At 44.5% G+C, this 20,732-nt stretch overlaps 1 protein-coding gene across 1 annotated transcript in view; it reads left to right on the forward strand.

Annotated features, from left to right (window-relative positions):
• Nucleotides 1–20,732, forward strand: part of LOC147728929 (sulfotransferase 1B1-like) — a 659,149-nt gene that overhangs the window by 337,643 nt on the left and 300,774 nt on the right. The window contains exon 4 of the mRNA XM_086959169.1: nucleotides 48–145. Coding sequence (XP_086815295.1) covers nucleotides 48–145 — 98 coding nt within the window. The remainder of the gene's footprint in view (nucleotides 1–47; nucleotides 146–20,732) is intronic.

Raw genomic sequence — 20,732 nt, forward strand, 5'->3', positions numbered from 1 at the left:
TATTCGTTCTACAGTTGTTTTAATTCTTTCAAATCTCTCATTGGCAGGTACAAAAGAGTTTTCTCAAATGCTGCCACCTAGAATTATGCGGACTCATCTGCCCATAACATACCTTCCAAAGTCCTTCTGGGAGAACAAGTGTAAGGTAATGTTTTAAGGTAGCATTTCTGGATGGGGGTTGGGTGTGACAACAGTTTTAATCTCTTACTAAAAATGCAAGATCCCTGGGTATAATCTACAGCAAACACTTAGGCACATTTTTGAATATATTAAACATAATTAGAGGGTTTTTTCAGAATAACACTTTTCTTAGAGTTAAAGATTATTGAGTCTCAAAGGGGAACATATATGTTACTATGATACTATTTATTTTAAAATGATCCAACAGAGAAAAATTAAAGGCACAGAAGAATATATCAGCTAAAAACGATACAGCCCTAAAATTACTAAACACAGTTCCAGTGAGGAGATGCTGTTGAAAGAGCCAACCCTTCAAATTGAAAACCTCAACAAACTAGATTGCATACAAAGATGTATGAAGCATTTTTGCTGTCACAAATAGCCCAATTCACAAAATTGGGCTGTTTTCTGCAGCAAAAATGTTTTTTCAAATATTCAAACTTGCAACTGAGATTCTTCAGAATTTCATTTGGAGTGTAGAAATCGCAAATTCCTAAGGGTGTGTGTTTAAGGCCTTACTTCCAAATAGCGATATCAGTGTTGTACACCAAGGTTTTGTGACAGAAATGCAGCAGTTGCAAAACCTTGATATTTACCACCAACTCAAAGTTTGTCAAAAGGCATTCTCAAATTGGAAGGGGGGCCCATGGGACCCATTCCCTTTTGTTAATGTTGGAAATAAAAAATGTAAAGGATCGCAGTGGCCCCACGGGCCACTGCCAGCTCTTAGAAAATGAAAGCAAAATGTTTCTTTATTTATTTATTGTTGAAAAGTATCTAATTTTCCTTTAAGAAAAATGGGCTTCATTTCAACGGAAAAAAACTTTATTCAAAGGCAATCAAAGAAATAGTGGTTTGCTGACCTCAGCAGGCCACCATCCCTGCTAGGGCACAAATGCAAAAAGAACAATTAACGGGCGTAATGCTGAACAATGTCAAACATTCACCCTCAATACAGAGATATGGGCATAAATCCATAGTTTTTTTGCTCAACATGCCATTCCCTATTAAACCCAACCATATGCAATCAGTCTTGACTCTGTTCCCCATGGGAACAGTCCAGTCCAAAATGCTAGGCTAGGTCCTTCCTGGACTGGAAACAAGTATCCTGGGACCAGTTTCGGGGTATCAACCCTCCTCGTCCAGACTAGCTTTTGTCACTCTAAGTGGAAAGGACACGCCCAGAAGTGGGTCTTGTGTTCATTGAACCACTTCATTCAAGCTAACTGGGCTGAGGAGGGGTGATGTGGTGAACCAAAAAAACGAAGGATTAAACCCAGATCTTTTTGAGTGGGGTGAATATTTGCATTGTTCGGAATTCTGTTCAACATTTGTTCTTTATGCTTTTGTCGCACTAAATGGGAAGAGTATGCCAAGATGAGAGTCCCTTGCCGCTGCACCACTGGATTCAAACTAGCCTGGCTGATGAGGAGTGATATCATGAAACCGGTCCCAGGATTCTTGTTTCCAGTCCAGGGAGAACATGGCTTGGCTGTTCCGGCCGGACCGTTCACATGAGGAGCAGGGTCAAGACTGATTTGGGACAGTATTCCAAACCTTAGATACTGCTCCTGAAAAAGTGCTAACTCCGAACTTCAATGTTCGCAGTTTGGGAACTTTGAGGAGAGACAGCCATGAGCACACTGCTGATAGCCAGGGATGTTCATTTAAATAGGTTGCCAAAAAATCAATCTGGGGTGCTTATTAGGTAGCTCTATTTGTAATCACCCTACTTTTGAAGAACACTCTCTGGCGAAGAGAGCGCCAGTGAAATGCTCAAACTGCAATACTCACCTGTTACAGAATGAAGAGGCAGGTCATCAACTTACTCATCTGCAAAACTGCCCTAGAAACAACCAATCATGGACGATGCCCATACCCGCTGGAACAACCTGGCTGAGTTTTTTCACTAGAAAATACAAAATATTTACTTGACTTTTGGTTCCACTCAGATCTAACAAACCCTAATTCCCACTGCTGTATTAGGATATGGGACTCACGTTGTACTCGAGCTCCTCCCTCCTCTGGACCTCGTAACTCTCGATTCTATCATGGCCTGGGTAAAATCAGGCTCCCCCTCAGACCCTACGCCTCCCTGAGCTTTGACCCCAGTCCTAGGGAACATCCTCCCAGTAGTCCTTGACCTACTCAATGCCTCCATTTCCTCTGGAGTGGTCCCCCTGCTTGGAAATGCGCAATGGTAAAGGCTCTCCTAAAGAAACCCAACCTTGACCAGGACAACCTGGGCAACTACTGTCCTAGCTCCCTCCTTCCAAGGTTAAGCAAGATTTTGGAAAAGCACGTCAGCTCGGTTCCGGTAGAGTTTCTAGAATCCAACAATCTACTTAATCCTTCACAGACCGGCTTCCATCCCCAACATGGAACCAAAATCGCCCTTCTTGCAGTAACTGAGGAGGATCTTGGATCAAGGGGGCACTACAGCGTTCATTCTTCTTGACCTCAGTGCTGCATTTGATACTGTCAACCATGACATACTGATCCTTAGACTTAGGACTTTGGGAGTGACAGGTAGTGCCATCACCTGGTTACAGCCCATCCTAGAAGAACGATCTTTCCAGGTCTTTGAAGGAGATGTTGTATCCAAACATATGCCCCTCAGCTGTGGCGTGCCTCAGGGCTTCTCCCTGAACCCCATGCTGTTCAATGTTTATATGAGTCCTTTGGCAGAGATTGTCCATCCATTTGGCATCAAAATCATTACATACACTGCTGACACTCAGCTTGTGGTGGCATTAAACCACCCTGAGAAGTCACCAAGCGACCTAGGAAGTTGCCTAGAGAAGGTAGCCAAGTGGATGGAACTCTCTTGCCAAAAACTCAACGGGGACAAGACCGAGCTTATGCTCCTCTGTAACTCTCCTTCTTTTACTTTGGAGCTACTTTGGCCGAAATGCCTTGGCCCTGCTCCAGTCCCCAAAGTCCAGATTAAAAGCCTCGGCATCTGGTTGGACCACTCCCTTAGCTTCAACTACCAAGCAGCAAAACTGTTGGCCACTTGCTATGGCCTGCTGAGGATGCTACGCAAAATACTTCCTCTTCTCCCATTTCAGGCAAAAATAATCATGGTCCGGGCTCTCATTCTATCCCTCTTGGACCATGGGAACGCCCTTTATTTAGGAGCCCCTCAATCAACTACACTCAAGCTCCAGATCATTCAAAACTGTGCAGCTGGCCTGCTCCTCTAGACTCCTCATCGGCAATTCACAAAACCAGCTCTGAGGAGCCTTCACTGGCTGCCTGTCAGGGAGAGAATCCAATTCAAAGCCATGTGTATTGCTCATAAGACCTTCTGGAGGAATGGCCCAGCAATCAGCCGATCTATGATAACCCGTTATCAACGTAGTAGAAACCTCAGCTCGGTGTCCTCTTCCCTCACCCTACTCCCTAGAATAAAGAGAGCTAGATGTGGCAGATGATCCTTTTTCTATAACTCCACCAAGTTATGAAACGCTCTCCTCGATGCATACGGGCAGAGCCTAATCTGCTGCCCTTTCGTAAACTCCTAAAAACACTGCTCTTTAAGAACTGCTTATAAACACTGGGCCTCCTGTTGTCCGTGTTTGTCTGCAGTGTTGTGTTGCCTCAGGGCAGCTACTGCGCTATATAAATGTTGTTTTCATTTAATTTAATTTCATCTACAAGTAAATATACCCCTTCAAAGACAAATGTTCAAGACATCATCTGTCACCTTTTACACCTTCAGAAGGAAGATCTAGGATATACCTCTATACACCTTTACTTAACAGCTCTGTTGGCATACATGCAGAAAAAGCAACAATCCCATCTCAGGATTTCCATAATTACGGTGTTTAGGGAGGAATTCAATAGGATATTCCCCCCAATACCACCTCCAGCCTTAGTGTGGAGCCATCACATAGTTCCCACAAGGCTTATGGGTCTGCACCATTTTAGCGCAAACCCAGGTTTACAATTCTTTGTCAATCTGAGTTTGCATCAAAATACATGGCTTGACACATGAGAATGCTCAATCCCCATCCATGTACCGCCCACCGACACAAAGCAACTCAAGACAGCTCTATGCATTGCCTTAGGTTACTTTGTATTTACTAAACCACACAAACACAAAAGTGACTCATCCCGACGCAAAATCATAGTAAATGTGTCACTTAGTTTCTTTCCTGGAATGAAGCCTTTCTAATAACCATAACTTTGCTCCAGCACATCAGCGAGATACAAGCACATCGAGTAACCATTTGTTAAGATGCACAAGAATATGGTAGTCCTTTGAAGGATTCAAAAGCAATTGCTGCCAAAAGTAATCTCACCTTTTCACATTAACCAAACTACAAAGCTGCCTGTATTCTTTACACAAACTGTTTCAATAGTGGAAAGGGCTCTGAGTAGATGGCAAATGGAAGCACAACCTTCAGTCTGAGCAGGGGTAGAGGGAGATTAGGGTAGTGAAGGGGAAGATTTATTAGGAAAAGGGGTGATAGGAATGCTTACCCTTTTCTAGCGAAAATAGTTAGGGCTGACAAGTGAGAAGGTGAGATGTGAAGCAAAGCTATCTAGAAGGAGCATAAAAGTATATTTGCATGAAAAGGCAGGAATAGCCAAGGTTGAGAAGTTCTTTTTAGGTATGTGGAACACTTAAGCAAAGGCAGCCAATGAAAATTACATGAGTGGGAAGTGACTGTGGTGTGGGGAGGCAATTGCTCACAAGCCTGGTAGCGGTGTTCTGAACTGCTAGTAGTCTCTTGATCAGATGTGTCGAAATGCCAACAATGAGAGCATTTACAAAGTCCAGTCTACCTGTAATGGGTTCTCGGGTCACCCTTGTCTGGGTGTTCAGGGGAAGCCATTTAAACATGTGCCTGAGCATTTTGAGAATGTAAAAGCACCAGGCAGACACTGCATTAAATAGGTAAAAAAAAACTGATCATAAACAATGATGCCCCAGTTTTTGGCAGCTCACAATGTGGGAGGACCAGGATTAGGGTACCAGTAATTGGTGGTCCAGAGAGTGGTATCTCTGCCAAAAAAGACAAGCTTGGTTTCTCATTGTTTAGCTTTAGGCATTTACAACTCATATGGTCAGCAAGCAAAGACATACAACCCATGAAACTAGTCTGGATGATTTCTGTGTTTTCGATAGAGAAGCAGCTGAGTGTCATTGACATAAGAGAAAATATTAAAACTGAAAGGTTGAATGATAAATGCCAATGGTGTCATAAAAATCATAAAACAATGTGGGGACTCAGGGAAGACCCATGGGACACCTAGCTCAAAATATTGGAAACATCATATTCAAACAGCCGGTGAAATAGAGATTGGGACCTGTGAGAGAGAGTAAAGAGCCAAGACATTGAAGAGCAGAATAATAGATGTCTGAATAGAAAAGGCGCCTGAGCAGACTGGTGTGAAATACCATGTCAGACCCTGCTAAAAGATCCAAAAGTTTAAAAACAACAGTAGCATTTTTATCGATGGTAGGTCAGATACCAACAGCAATACCATGACATTTTTCTATTAAATGAGGTATACATCATTCTATAGCGGGATGTTAAAATGGCAGAGAGTGTGGGACCGATGGGTTCATGTGCAAGAGAAAAGATATGGGGAGGACTAGGTTCAATGATAGGGCCAGAATTAACTGAATGCATGACTCTCTTGGCCTTTTCCATCGTAAGTTGAGTCAGGCTGGAAATTACTGCCCTGTCCATGTTGAGGAGGGCATACTAATGAAGTTCAAGGAGTATACAGTGGGTGGTGGGGAGAAATTGAGATACATGTGTTTGATCTTATCATAGGAGTAACTAGAAAGCTCAGAGGATTGAGAACCTGGGATGGGTGATGGAGAGGGAGGAGAGGTTGGTAAATTATTTTACAATTGTTAAACATTCCTCAGTGGAAATGATGTTTTCCCGGGTACATTACAACAGGGAGAGGCACCTGGCCTGTCTCAGCTGCTGGCTTAAAGATCCATTTATCATGACTGTTATGTGAGCTACACCAGCACCACTCAAGCTGTTTGCAATGGCCTTTTAAGCTGCCTGAGGTCCTCTGTATACCAACTGCCATTGGTGTGGTGTGTGTCTTTAATGGGGAAAGGATATTAGCTCCATTTGCAAGTCAAGTGTTGAAGCTAGCAATGACAGTAGACTGTTTTGTGAAAGCAAGTGGATGGAATTTGTTAAGCCTTAAGTTTCACTTGTAGGTTGGATCACATATGTTCTGCATTTTAGATTCAAAATCTTGAATTGACATCACTTTCTCCTTTGCCACACTTTTCTACTCTTCTGCCAATGAGTAAATGTGCTGTATGTGCATCTGAGATTAGCATTGAGGCTTTGTAGTCTGTACATTTAGTTCCAGGGTCATACATGTAGAACACAATGTCCCTGTTTTCTTTTTTCTGACTTTCTGATACCTAAGGCAAAGGTGTGGGGGAAGACTATTCTAATTGATCTGGCAGAATGATGCTATCACTATGTTCTTTCTAGTATAGTGTAGATACACATAGGTGTAGGCAAACATTGGCAACAATTAACATGGATGATTTGTTCATCCTGTTTTACATCCTAACAATGCTGATCACAGTACCATGTCTCATCTTTCTAATAATTGTAGCTCACGCTTTTGCTACAAGAATACAATCATTCCAATAAATGTTTAAAAATGCATTGTCGTATTTTTATTGTTGTTACCTTGGTTGTGCGACAGTGACCAAATGAAAGGCTTAGATCTGTTTCCACGGATTCCCTGAGAATCAGAGTGTTTGTATGAGGTTACCAATAGCATCTGTTACCCTGGTTAGTTTAGGGGTGGTACAGTGAGCTAGCAGAACCCCATCAACATTTACTGATGGTATATGTGGCCTAAGTCCTTTTACTGTTACGTTTGTGTTGGTGTAGTACATAGTCCTGCTTTCTTTGTAGGCACCATATTACGTAGTTATCCCTTGAGATTCTGTTCCACTGTTGTATATTAAGATTATGCAAGGTTTAATTGTTAGGTTGAAAGAAGGGACTTTATTTTAAACATGAGAAAAAATCAATCTGTGCATAAGTAATAGGAGCCTCACAACCATAATATGAGAAATGTTGGGAAGATTGGGTCAAGTAAGTGGCCATCAAGATGGGTCTTGAAAAAGGCCTAACAATTTTAGGTCGTCATGGAGGTTGATGCATTCTGGGTCAGAAGAGTCTTTCAAATTAAAGTTAGGTCTCCAAGTATCATGAATGATTGTAACCACAGAGCAAGTGGTAAAATGAGCTCCAAAATAAACTCTTGTTATGCCTGGATACAAGGGATAATAGAGCAAAGACCCTCCTAAGGCCGGGGAACTAGGAGAGAAAACTAAGCCAGATTCACAGATGGATGCTTAATTTAGCACATGCACTAGGCACTGATAGGAGGAATTCTATACCCCAATTCTAACAATTCGCTCACAACCACCCTACCTACTTTGCCAGCCCTTCCTCATTGCCTTACTGTAAGATTACCGAGGTGTTCCTGTTTTAAGATGAAGAGACCCAGTGTCACAAAATTGTCCTCTCTTCTGCTTCATGGCCACTCCCCCACCTGACATATTATATACTGTGTTTCCGTCCAACTGTGGCTGGAACTGTCTAGGTGGGTCCCGGGGAAGAATAAAAGAAGCTAAAAGTACCAAACTACCCTTTTTTCTATCAACAATTTCAGTTCGTCCCACTCCCAGAGAGCTCATACTTCCTAGGTGGCTAGTAGCTAAAACTCAGTAGGCTTTCATGGGCCCAAGGGAGGCCATTGTCCTTTGAGCCAGAATTGTTAACTCTCCCAACCAAAGATGTGTATTTCAGCCCTGGAAATGTGTAAATGTCAGAACTGGTTTTCCTTCCTACTATGACTTTGGTATTGGCTGTCTAGAAATCATGGGAATGAATAAAAGAACCCTGCTGTGGCATCTCCAAGTCAAAAGAGGTAGTGCTTAATTTGACCTTTTGTTCTTCCAATAGTTCCTGTCCACTCCCAGATAGCTAATCTCTGCTAAGCAATCAGCAGTTAACACCTAACTTAATTATGATAATAATTAATAATGCCTAGGACTTATAGGCAAGTGGAGCCATGTCTGCCAAGTAAATAGCTTTTGGCATTTATTTCACTGTGAGGGTAAACTAACACCAATATATAGTGTGCCCTATCTTTATATAATAGCATTCTGCTCTGTGGGTTTATGAGGCACAGTTCATGGGTGACTTATGACTGTATAATAGTCGACTTTTTCTCCTGCCAGTAAATTTAACTGCAGTCTAGCCAGAGCTAAGTGGCTCTCTGGCAAAAATATGTTTTCGATGAATATAATTGAGAACTAGCTCACACTCTAGAAGTTAGATGTTGATGTGTGGAATAACTATTTGTTTTTTATGAAAACCCTCACCCAGAAACCTAGTTGGTGGCATGCTTTATCAAAGGGTCCCACCCAAGGAGCTGAGTGCACCTCGGCTGTGCTTCAAATTCTGATTTAAAGTGGAGCTGGTTTCGAGTGTGATGAGTGCAAAGTGGTGCTCTAGTGGTGAAGTTTTAAAAACTGTCCCTTCGGTCCCTTTAAGTTAAAGGTGAGTATTTTAATGGTGGGCCCTTTGACGGTATTAAAAGTTTAAGTGGACATGGTAGAGAGTAAATTAAGGGCCCGATGTAGGTAAATCTCATTTACAGACTCTAGAATACCGAATTTTACTGATTCGGTATTCTAGATTTGGTAAATGAGATGTAGGAAACAATTCGGTAATTTTTACCGAATCGGTATTTACCGATTCAGAAATTGCCATTGATCCCTATCGGACTTTAGGCCCATAGGAATCAAAGTCAATTACCGAATCAGTAAATACCGATTCGGAAAAATTACCGAATTGTCAAGGGGGACAGGGTGTCACTTTGATACCCTGTTGATACTCTGTTGCACCCCTGCTTTTGGCTTGTGTGCCATGTGGCACACAGACATGCCCTAAGCGGCATACAGGCCCTTAGGGCATTTATGTGTGCCACATGGCACAGGTGTACATGCACAGATGTGCATGTACACTGCAATTCCTTATTTACCACAAAATATTATTCTGTGGTAAATAACGAATTCTTAAGGGCCTGTGGCACTGTTTTCAGTGCCACCTACATCTAGATTTACTGATTCGGTAAATTTACCGATTCCGTATTTTACCGAATCGGTAAATTTACCGACTCAGTACATTTACCGATTCTGTAAAATTTAAGGTCCCTACATATCAAAAACGTAATACCGGTCGGTAACGGTCAAAATCGTCCGTTACCGACTCGCACCTCCTCAATGCGCTGCTGATAATGTCACAAATTTCATCTCTTATGACATGGTCAATGACATCACTGATGACATCTCAAATTACATCACTGGTGACATCATCCAGTTACTGTTTCCTGAAGAAATGCAGCAAACTTAGCTGCATGGCTGAAACATGTAGACCTGAACTGATATTCTAAGGATATAAGAGACTTAAGGCCCGATGTAGCACACCAAATACATCGGGCCTTAAGTCTCTTATATCCTTAGAATATCAGGTCAGGTCTACATGTTTCAGCCATGCAGCTAAGTTTGCTGCATTTCTTCAGGAAACAGTAACTGGATGATGTCACCAGTGATGTAATTTGAGATGTCATCAGTGATGTCATTGACCATGTCATAAGAGATGAAATTTGTGACATTATCAGCAGCGCATTGAGGAGGTGCGAGTTATAGTTAGCCCAGCTAATTATAACAGTTTAATTTCTCTGGTTTTGTATCAGTAAAATGTCAGCCTTACTATGACATCCCCGAAACAAATAGTTTTTTCAGTGAATATGTAAGGTTTTTTTTAAATGCTAATTCCTAACTGTGAAAGTTGACGAAATTGATGTACATAGACAGCATTCATTCCCCTTCTTCTCCCACTCCTCTCCCTGTGGGCACCATGGATACTGTAAATTATTGACCGTATCACCCTGCCAGTAAGAGCCCGTACCCCTATGCATATGTACAGCCATTCTAGGCACCATGGCCTTTTTACCCATTGGAATCCCCGGCTTCCCTCCTGCGCGTATCTTGCACCCCCTCTCTCATGTATAGACCATGAAACCCTTTCCCTTTGCGCGATCCTGATGTGAAAGGCAACCCTCCTGCTTGACCCAGGCATTCCCCATTTCCCTCTCGAAGAAGCATCCTTCGCCTCAGCTGACATGGCCCCCCCAGCTGTATCTGACTGCCCCTGTTCTCTCATGTACAGGTCATAGGATCTCTCTCTCTCTCTCTCTGTGCGACTCTGACCCTGTGTCCACCCTGGCTACCCCTCCCTTCTCCTCACATGGGCAAGTCATAAACCTTCCTCTTCTGCAAGGCCCTGTCCTTGAGAGTCACGGGCGCGCCTGACCAACACCTCCTCCCCTTCCATGAATGCCCCTCTGTTGACAAGCCTTCCCTCCGCGCTCGATTGTCCACGCAGGCATGAATACCACTCCTTTGATGACCCCTTCCCCCGAGTCCGGCTGACCACACATGTCCGAGGCCATCGCCTAAGCCAGGAGATACCATTTACTGCCCTTATTGTATGCCTAGCCACCCCACCCCCTGGGCTATGATCAGGCGTACACATCCTACGAAACACTCAGCTGCATGATTGCCCTCCCCTCTTATCAGCAGGTCAAGGGTCCCCATTGTAAACGTATGTGGAGAAGGATCACCCCGAGGATTATAGGGATGTCTTTCTTTTGCGTCATACTGTCCTGATTGTGTTATCGAGTGTTTTGTAAGATATAAAAGCAAGAGTCTCAGCTCACTTGTTAGAGCACCTCCCGAAAGACACCGTGTTTCGTGTCCGAAATGACTGGCTCTCCTCATGAGAATTAAACTCTGTTCTTGATTCCTGCTTCCAGCGCCCGTCTCTTTATTTGATAACTATTCAGAATGGGAACTAAGAGGCGTCTTGCGCCAGCAGCCTGGGCATCGATAGCAATGCGGGCTCATTTTCTACAATTGGCGCCCCTGGTGGGGCCCATCAGTGACATAAGGTTCGGTAAGAGAGATCCAGACGAAGAAGTGAACATCTAAATGATCGGGGTATGCCTGCCTTGAGAGGGCCCTCGCCCGGCTGCCGATCGACAGAACTTCACCAATTCTGAACGGACCTCTCTTGAGTGACCTATTGTCCTGACTGGAATCCCACAGGAATGCTACATGGAGTAAGAGAACGATCGGGCGCTGGAGGAGGGAGTCGAAGAACTGTCCGTATGGTCCGGTCCGGGTAAGATTAAGTAGGGTGTTTTTACGCCTGATTGGTAGGGTGGCTCTATCCACCTGATTGATTGATTGTTTGTATTGAAAGTCGGTATTTGTATACTGATATTGTTGGTATTGGTTCATTTAGCTTTGAAGGCTACTTGACATATTGGTTCTCTTTTGAGAACGAGACATTCTCTGTTTGCAAACAGCGGCGAATAGGAACGTCGTCCCTCTTTGCAGATAGAGAAGGGTAGGTAATGCAGACTTTTGTCCCCGGTGTAATTCGTCATGCCTACTTTTCTCCCCACTGATTGTTTTGAAGTCGATTAATAATCGATTGTTGCTTGAAGTCGATTAATAATTGATTGTTGTTTGAAGTCGATTAATAATCGATTGTTGCTCTTTGAGATCTTCCCTGTCCACAAACAGAGACGAATAGGAATATTCTGTTCCCTTTATGGATAGCGAAGGGCAGGTAATGCAGACATTTGTCCCCGTTGTAATCCATCATGCCTGTTTTTCTCCCCATTGATTGGTTGGTTGCCTGGACATTGTTGTCCCAGGAATTGTTTCGTTTGAGGTATTTTCTATTTGCAAACAACGTGAAATAGAAATATTCTGTCTAGTCTTTGCAAGTAGAAAAGGGTAGGTTATGCCCCTTTGTGAATTCGTCAGTCCTACCCACTCCCCACTGGTTGGTTATTGGGGGGTAGCTCGCATGGTCCGCCCAGGAGACTACCCTTATGGAGGACATATGCTCCCCGCTCATGGGCCATTTAGTAGAAATAGACCGACTGGTCCGTCCAGGAGGCTACCCTAGTAAATGGAAGTACATCGCTCGGTCCGTCCAGGATGATACCCTAATGAAGGAATATATGTTCCCCTTTTGATCGATAATCTCGTTCCACCCCGGACCATTTATTGGAGGGAACTCGTCTGGTCCGTCCAGAAGTACCCCCTAGTGAAAAGGACGCATAAAAAAAAATATGAAGTGATCACCGTTCCCTACTAACAGAAAGCTTTAGCTCGAAACACGCTAAGGAAGAGAAAGAAAAATAAAAAGAAATCAGGCTAAGTCAGTAACCCCCTGATGAGCTTTTGACTTCACTAAAAATAAGAAACATTAGAAATAGTTCGTAGTAAGAAATATAAAATGGCGAAAAGGTTTGATAGCAGAAAATAGCCACGAGGTAGCTAGGCTTCACTGCCTATTCCTGCTCCCAACCTGTCTGCCTCATTTCCCGCCACGCCCAAATAACGGTCACATGAAATAGAAAGCAAATCAATAGGTACCTACCCCCATCCCGGAAGCTCCCGAAGTGCAACAGGTCCGCGGTTACGCCCATCCGGAAGGCGAGGCCTCGAGGCACGAGGGACTCGCCTGGCCACGGTCAGGAGGAGATGATGTTGGGCAGGCGGTCCAAAGAATGGCAGAGACCTCTCCTTCTCTCCTCTCCTGCTGCCCTGCAGGCCACGGGGGGAGGGGGGCTGTCTTGCCTCAGCCGCCGACCACCCCCCCCATCTTCAATGGCTGGCACGGCCAATATTGAAGCGACGGAGCCGAGGAACGGCGCGGGGTCGCTGGAAGGGGGAGGTGACGCGAACGAACCTCCCCCACCTCCCTCCAGGTGGAGGCTTCCAGCGACACCCCAATGCTCTTACTTAAAGAGGGTCAACATCAAAAAGCGGTCTTCTGCCCAGGACGGGCACACGCTCCATATCGTCTCTCCTCGACCTTGAAGATTCTATAAGAGCCGGGGGGCACCCCGATCCCTCCTCATGGGCGCCCCCGCCCCCTTCGCTGGGAACCACGACATCGGACGAACTCCTGCCGGCACCAGCCTCGGATTGGAAATGGCTAAAATGCAGCCACGGCACAGACTTGTTCAGTTCCGGAGGAACACCAGAATGACCCGGTAGGAAAATTGTTGCCGCCCTCCCCACTCGTTGACTAATGGTCCATATTTGTTAGACTGTTAACCACATAGCACAAAACTTTTTGAACTGCCAACGGAAGGTTCTGGGCCAACCATGCGAGACTAGAGACACTCTGACTGTACTGGAACTCGCCTGACCCCACCCAAAATGGCGCCGACACAAAATGAGACGTTTTGAATAAACTTTGTTGCACCCTGATTGCGCAAGCTTTTTGCCCCGGGATATATATAACGTTTTGGATAATGAAAGTAGATATGAAGGATATTGAGTATGTGCTTGGACAATGAATTGACTTAGGGTGGGTACTGATTATGAGTTGGAAAATGAATTGGTGTAATTTAGGTAATAAATGAACATTGGATAATGTATTTATGAATTTATTAAAGATGAATTACTGACATACATCATGTTTGCTCTGTAGGGGAGTTTAATACGATTTTATTGCACTGCCGCACTTTATGCAATGAACTGCCACCAGCTTTGTTCTTCCTATGTACAGTTCCAATCTGCTCCGTGGCTAGTCCACTGGGTTGTAGGCCTGTATTTATACGTCAACACTTTTTATTAAAAGTATTTTGAAAACGAAAGCATAGTTGTAGCGGTTGCATTAATGAGTTTTGAATGTATTACTACTATGAGCAACGAGAAAGTATGATGAAGGCTAAAGGTTAAAAAGGACCCGATATTTAGCAGCCACACTATGTGTCACAGGCAGCTGGAAAAGTGCTTTAGAAGCCCTAAAACGACACCACAGAAATGCCACCTGACCGCCACCCTTGTACCCGATCAAAAGGGGTTACGACCAAGTAACTCATGTAGATACGCAGATCGTCAATGATTATCTGTCTGACATTTCTGGTCCCTCTGGGCTTAAACGCCGTGATGGCAGAGAAATGCACTACGTGGAGATAGGTCGAGTATGTGGTAGGTAAAAACATTTCCGGATTACTGCATGCTGATGAGGTTTGAATATCGCCCCCCCCACCCCTTCTTTCTCCTCCCTTCTGCAGGTCACGTCGGAACCTTGGCTGATGTATGGAAGGACGATGATCGAACCGCCAATGAGAAGGGGAAGAAGGGAATATGAGCATGGTCCTTATGACAAATAAAAGTTTTTAAAAGACGTAGACTTAAACATGACTGTTCCTCCTTAGAACATAGCAACTGGGAGGATGGACTGACATAGAAACTGGACAGGTACTAAATGACGAAAAATTGACTAGAAACGACGCGTTAAATAATGTAACTGGACGTTTTGACTAGGTAGGGAAAGGACAAAGAAAAATATACGGGTGAGGGTTATCACGGCACCACCCGTCTGGGAAGTTAGAAATGTTGCTGGTGTTCAAAATGCACTGCCCCCCTTTTTCGCACTCTTATAGATGTAGCCAAGCTGTCCGACTGTTCTCCCGATCAATACTTGCCGTTGCCTCAGCCCGGAGAACTTCCCACCAAAGGAAGGAACTGAAAAATGGTTTAAAATCCAACCATGGGTAAATAGCACGACCAGGCTAATTTCTGGCCGACCAACGACTGAGGTGTAAGTATTGGCAATTGGGAACGCTGGCCGACATAACTGGCGAGAAGGAAAAGGAGGGAAGGGTAGAAAGAGCTAAGCACATAGATAAATAAGATAGTAAAGATACGTAGGATATAATATGAATTTTGTTGGCCACCTGTTGTTTCCTGTCCTGTCGTGAATGTCTTATATATGTGTAATGCATGTGCTGTCTTCCCTGTCTGAGTTTGTGTGTGTGTAATGTACGGATTTATGTCTTCCCTCTGTCTGTATTTGCATGTTACCTGACCTTTGCTGTTCTGTGTTGTGAGCGCACTAAATTACCTATTTTCGTACACGTCTCTCTCTCTCACCACCCCCTTATCTCTCTCTCTCCCTCTCTCTCTCTCTCTTTACATGTCATACGTGTACCGAATGGCTCGTTTAGATTGCGGACGACTCTCACTCTCTATGAGAGTCTCCCTATTTTCTGTCCCTCTTTTTGGTAAAATTGTGCCCCACAGGCACCAGTCTGATTTGATACATATTGAACGCGAAGGTGTTCAGCGAAATTGACCGAAACTAAAATGACTGTCTCTCGCCATATTACTGCCTCTCCTTTCTGCAAAATGAATGAACTTGAATTGGCTGAGAAAGAAAGGATAGGTAAGACGACTAAAGTCCCCCAAATCTGGCCACTTATAGGGGAACTGTATGTCAATGGCACCTTATGTCTGTTCTTCAGAAGCGAACGCCAACGTCTAGATTGACCCCCAATGCCCAGATTGCCCCACCCCCCTTTTTGCACCCAAGCGCGAGCGCCCGAAGTATACCCTCCCCATTTGATAGACCCCAGTTGCTGTCCCGGATATAAACATAATGACCATGAGTAGCTGTTGACCCTTGAGGAAATCTTGTTTTACCCGACTGTCGATGATGGCACCCCCCCCCCCCCCGCCCTGTGTGAAAAGGTTAGCCAGTCCTGAAGGGAAATGCTCCGCAAATGTTGAATATGATGTAATGCACAGTTGATGGAAATATTATTTTGTCCTCACTTGAATTCTAAATGGGACGATGAATAAACCTGCCATAAACTCAGTAGGAATGCTGACACATGCACTGCTTGGTAATAGACCTCTGACTGTGACCGATGAGCATAAACTCTCAAATGCGTAGAATTGAGGGAGGAATTCATATGCGTAGATGTCTTCTTCTGCCATTTCTCTAAAACGTTGTCTTGTACCTATTCAAAGATTCACGATCACCGAAGGAGATGGGTCAGATGTGACGTACAGCCTGACTGCAGATCTTGGGACACGTATGACATCGACCAGAGGTGGAGCTGCAGAGCAACAAGACACGGGACGAGACCGCAATTTCAACGTGGAAAATGAAAAATGACGGGCCGCCTTGAAGCCCTCCGACTGCTAACCCACGTGTGCCTGGAGTCTCCGTCCGCCTTCTTTGGGCCCGATTGATGGGCCTGCCTGCTTGTTATCCTTTGCTCCCTTGGTCCCTTTTGTGTGTCCCAGGAACTCTGACCCAACTCCGCGCTCTCTCTCTCTCCTATCGACTATTTGAACTACATTCACCCTCTTTCCCACGTGACTTTTTTGCCAAAGGAAAGAACTGCATTCATATGGGAATAGGGTGTTGCCACAGAACTATAGGTGCCGAGCATAAGGCGCCGCCAAACGGATTGTTTAGGGAACAGGACTGTGGTCTAACAGCAGAGGACTGACCGCACCCTGCAACGCGTAAGGATAGAACCGAGCTGGACCTATAGCTCCACCGCCGGTGCTCAACAGCGCCAACGAAAGTACCCGGATTAGAGCCTACCAGTGATGGCTCGCTGATAAAAAGACACTGTGACGAAGAGATCTTGTGTATTGAACTGAATTCCGCTCTCAACTACCTGGTCAAAACTGTTCATTGGTCACATTTTTAAGTCAGAAAGATTTATGCTATGTAGTGCGTTTAATTGTCAGGAACACAACGAAAATGTAATTTCCTATGTACTGCATTCTTCCCATCACCTTAACTGTCTATGATTGTACGCCACATGTTAGTATCGACAAAATGCTAATTCATCAACGATGCTTGTCTACCTGTAAACACATCAGTTGCAAAAATGACTGCTGTTATGTAAAAAGGGGCGACTGTGAAAGTTGACGAAATTGATGTACATAGACAGCATTCATTCCCCTTCTTCTCCCACTCCTCTCCCTGTGGGCACCATGGATACTGTAAATTATTGACCGTATCACCCTGCCAGTAAGAGCCCGTACCCCTATGCATATGTACAGCCATTCTAGGCACCATGGCCTTTTTACCCATTGGAATCCCCGGCTTCCCTCCTGCGCGTATCTTGCACCCCCTCTCTTATGTATAGACCATGAAACCCTTTCCCTTTGCGCGATCCTGATGTGAAAGGCAACCCTCCTGCTTGACCCAGGCATTCCCCATTTCCCTCTCGAAGAAGCATCCTTCGCCTCAGCTGACATGGCCCCCCCAGCTGTATCTGACTGCCCCTGTTCTCTCATGTACAGGTCATAGGATCTCTCTCTCTCTCTCTCTGTGCGACTCTGACCCTGTGTCCACCCTGGCTACCCCTCCCTTCTCCTCACATGGGCAAGTCATAAACCTTCCTCTTCTGCAAGGCCCTGTCCTTGAGAGTCACGGGCGCGCCTGACCAACACCTCCTCCCCTTCCATGAATGCCCCTCTGTTGACAAGCCTTCCCTCCGCGCTCGATTGTCCACGCAGGCATGAATACCACTCCTTTGATGACCCCTTCCCCTGAGTCCGGCTGACCACACATGTCCGAGGCCATCGCCTAAGCCAGGAGATACCATTTACTGCCCTTATTGTATGCCTAGCCACCCCACCCCCTGGGCTATGATCAGGCGTACACATCCTACGAAACACTCAGCTGCATGATTGCCCTCCCCTCTTATCAGCAGGTCAAGGGTCCCCATTGTAAACGTATGTGGAGAAGGATCACCCCGAGGATTATAGGGATGTCTTTCTTTTGCGTCATACTGTCCTGATTGTGTTATCGAGTGTTTTGTAAGATATAAAAGCAAGAGTCTCAGCTCACTTGTTAGAGCACCTCCCGAAAGACACCGTGTTTCGTGTCCGAAATGACTGGCTCTCCTCATGAGAATTAAACTCTGTTCTTGATTCCTGCTTCCAGCGCCCGTCTCTTTATTTGATAACTATTCAGAATGGGAACTAAGAGGCGTCTTGCGCCAGCAGCCTGGGCATCGATAGCAATGCGGGCTCATTTTCTACACTAACTATAACATCCCTCAAACCAGTGTTTTTATTGTGAATTTCTAAATTTCTACACTAACTATAACATCCCTCAAACCAGTGTTTTTATTGTGAATTTCTAACGTGTTTTAAATGCTTATTTCTAACTATGCCTACATTGGTAGGACATAACCGAAAATGGAAGAAATGAGAAGTAAGAAGAAAGAGAAGTGCAGAAAGAGGTAGGACAATAACAGAAAGAAGAAGAAAGATGCAGAAAAAGGCAAGAAAAACACATAAAGAGGCAACAGAAGACCAAAAACATATCAAAAGGTACAGAAAGAAGCAACAGAAGTACAGAAAGAAGCAACAGAGGTGCAGAAAGAGGCATACTTTGACTGTAACTTTCCACAGACTCATACACAGTAGCCTAATCACAAATCATTCTTCCATGATGTCTTACACCTCACTTTTCTCTTGAAGATTCACTATTCATTGACGGCTCAAAATTGTAGGCCTATCAAAGGTAAAACAGCAATCTTCAACCACATCACTGTTGTAAGTCTCACCTAGTTTGTTAAGGTATGCATGTGTGTGTCTCTGATTTTACAAAGCAACATGTTACATAAAAATAAACATGCAAATACTTGAATTTGAGTACCTGTGTTTCAAACAACATACTCTGTAAATGTGTGTACAAAATGGTGTATGCACTTCTTTCTGCACATAATACAGGGCACATCAGTATTAAATAGTATATTTGAGGGACTCTATAACACCTATATACATAAGGCATGTCTGCCTGGGCAACGGAATGACAGAGCAGAACTGAAAAGATTTGACCACCTGTAGGAGAAGCTACCCGCTTTTTAAGCTACCATCTTCTTAAGAATACATGTACAAGTACCTAAGTCTCGTGAGCACGCAGACCTTTAACCTTAACAGCTTGCACTTCCCATTTGAGTAAAGAAAGAGGCAAGCCAAGTTCAGAAAGAAGCTAGAGTGTTGCAGAAACAGGCAAAAGAGGTACAGAAAGAGAAAACAGGTGTGCAGACAGAGGCAAGAGAGGTGCAGAAAGAAGGAAGAGCGGTACAGAAAGAGGCAAGAGGGGTGTGGAAAGAAGCAAGAGAGATGCAGAAAGAAGCAAGAGGAGTAGAGGAATAACCAACAGAGGTACCACAATAGGCAAGAGGGGTGCAGAAAGAGGCAAGATAGGTGCAGAAAGACGCAAAGTACTTGGAGAAAGAGGCAAGTGGGGTGCAGACAGAGGCAAGAGAGTAGCAGAAAGAGGGACGAGGGGTGCAGAAAGAAGCAACAGCGGTGCAGACAGAGTTAAGATAAGTGCAGAAAGAAGCACAAGAGGTGCAGAAAGAGGCAAGAGTGGTGAGAAAAGAGGCAAGAGAAGTATAGAAAGAAGCATCAGAGGTGCAGAAAGAGTCAATAGGGGTGCACAAAGAGGCAAGTGAGGTAAACAAAGAGGCACAATGGGTGCATGCATTTGCAAAAGAGGTACAGAAAGAAGCAAGAGAGGCGCAGAAAGAAGCAAGAGAAGTGCAGAAAGAAGCAAGAAAAGTGCAGAAAGAAGCAACAGAGGCGCAGAAAGAGTCAATAGGGGTGCAGAAAGAGGCAAGAGAAGTGCAGAAAGAAGCAACAGAGGTGCAGAATGCAAGAGAACTCCAGAAATAAGCAAGAGAGTTGCAGTACCAGGCAAAAAAGGTGCAGAAGGAGGCAAGATGGGTACAGAAAGAGGCAAGTGAGGTACACAGAGGGAAGAAGGGTGCAGAAAGAGGCAAGAGGAGTACACAAAGAAGCAAGTGAGGTGCAGAAAGAAACAAGAGTAGTACAGAAACAAGCAACAGATGTGCAGAAAGTGGCAAGAGGGACACAGAAAGAGGCAAAAGAGGTGCAAAAAGATACAAGAAAAGTGCAAAAGGGACAAGACAGTTGCAGAAACAGGCAAGAGAGGTATCAAAAGAGGGAAATGGGGTACACACAAAGTCAAGAGAAGTGCAGAAAGAGGAAAATGGGTGCAAAAAGAGGCAAGAGGGGTGAAGAAATTTGCAAGATAGGAGCAGACAGAAGCAAGAGCATTGCAGGAACAACCAACAGAGGTGCAAAAAGACGCGAGAATTGTGCAGAAAGAGGCAAGAAAAGTATGGAAAGAAGCAAAAGAGGTACAGAAAGATGCAAAAGGGGCGCAGAAAAGGGCAAGAGTGGTGCAGAAAGAAAAATGCGCACAAAGAGGTAAGAGAGGTACAGAAATTTGCATAAGAGGTGCAGAAAGAATCAAGAGAGGTACAGAATGTAGCAAGAGTAGTGTAGAAAGAAGCAACAGAGGTGCAGAAAGAGGCAAGAGGAGCGTAGAAAGAGAGAAGTGCAGAAAGTAGCAAGAGAGGTGCAGAAAGAAGCAATAGACGTACAGAATGGCAAGAGAACTACATATGTTGGCAAGACAGTTGCAGAAACAGGCAAAAGAGGTGCAGAAAGAGGGAACGGGTGCAAACAGAGGCAAGAGGGGTGCAGAAATGTGCAGGAAAGTTACAGAGAGAAGCAATAGCTGTGTAGAAAGAACTAAATGAGGTGCAGAAAGAGGCAAGAGTAGTGCAGAAAGAAGCAG

Source organism: Lissotriton vulgaris, chromosome 2_2, assembly GCF_964263255.1.
Source record: "Lissotriton vulgaris chromosome 2_2, aLisVul1.2, whole genome shotgun sequence".
Lineage (NCBI taxonomy): Eukaryota > Metazoa > Chordata > Amphibia > Caudata > Salamandridae > Lissotriton > Lissotriton vulgaris.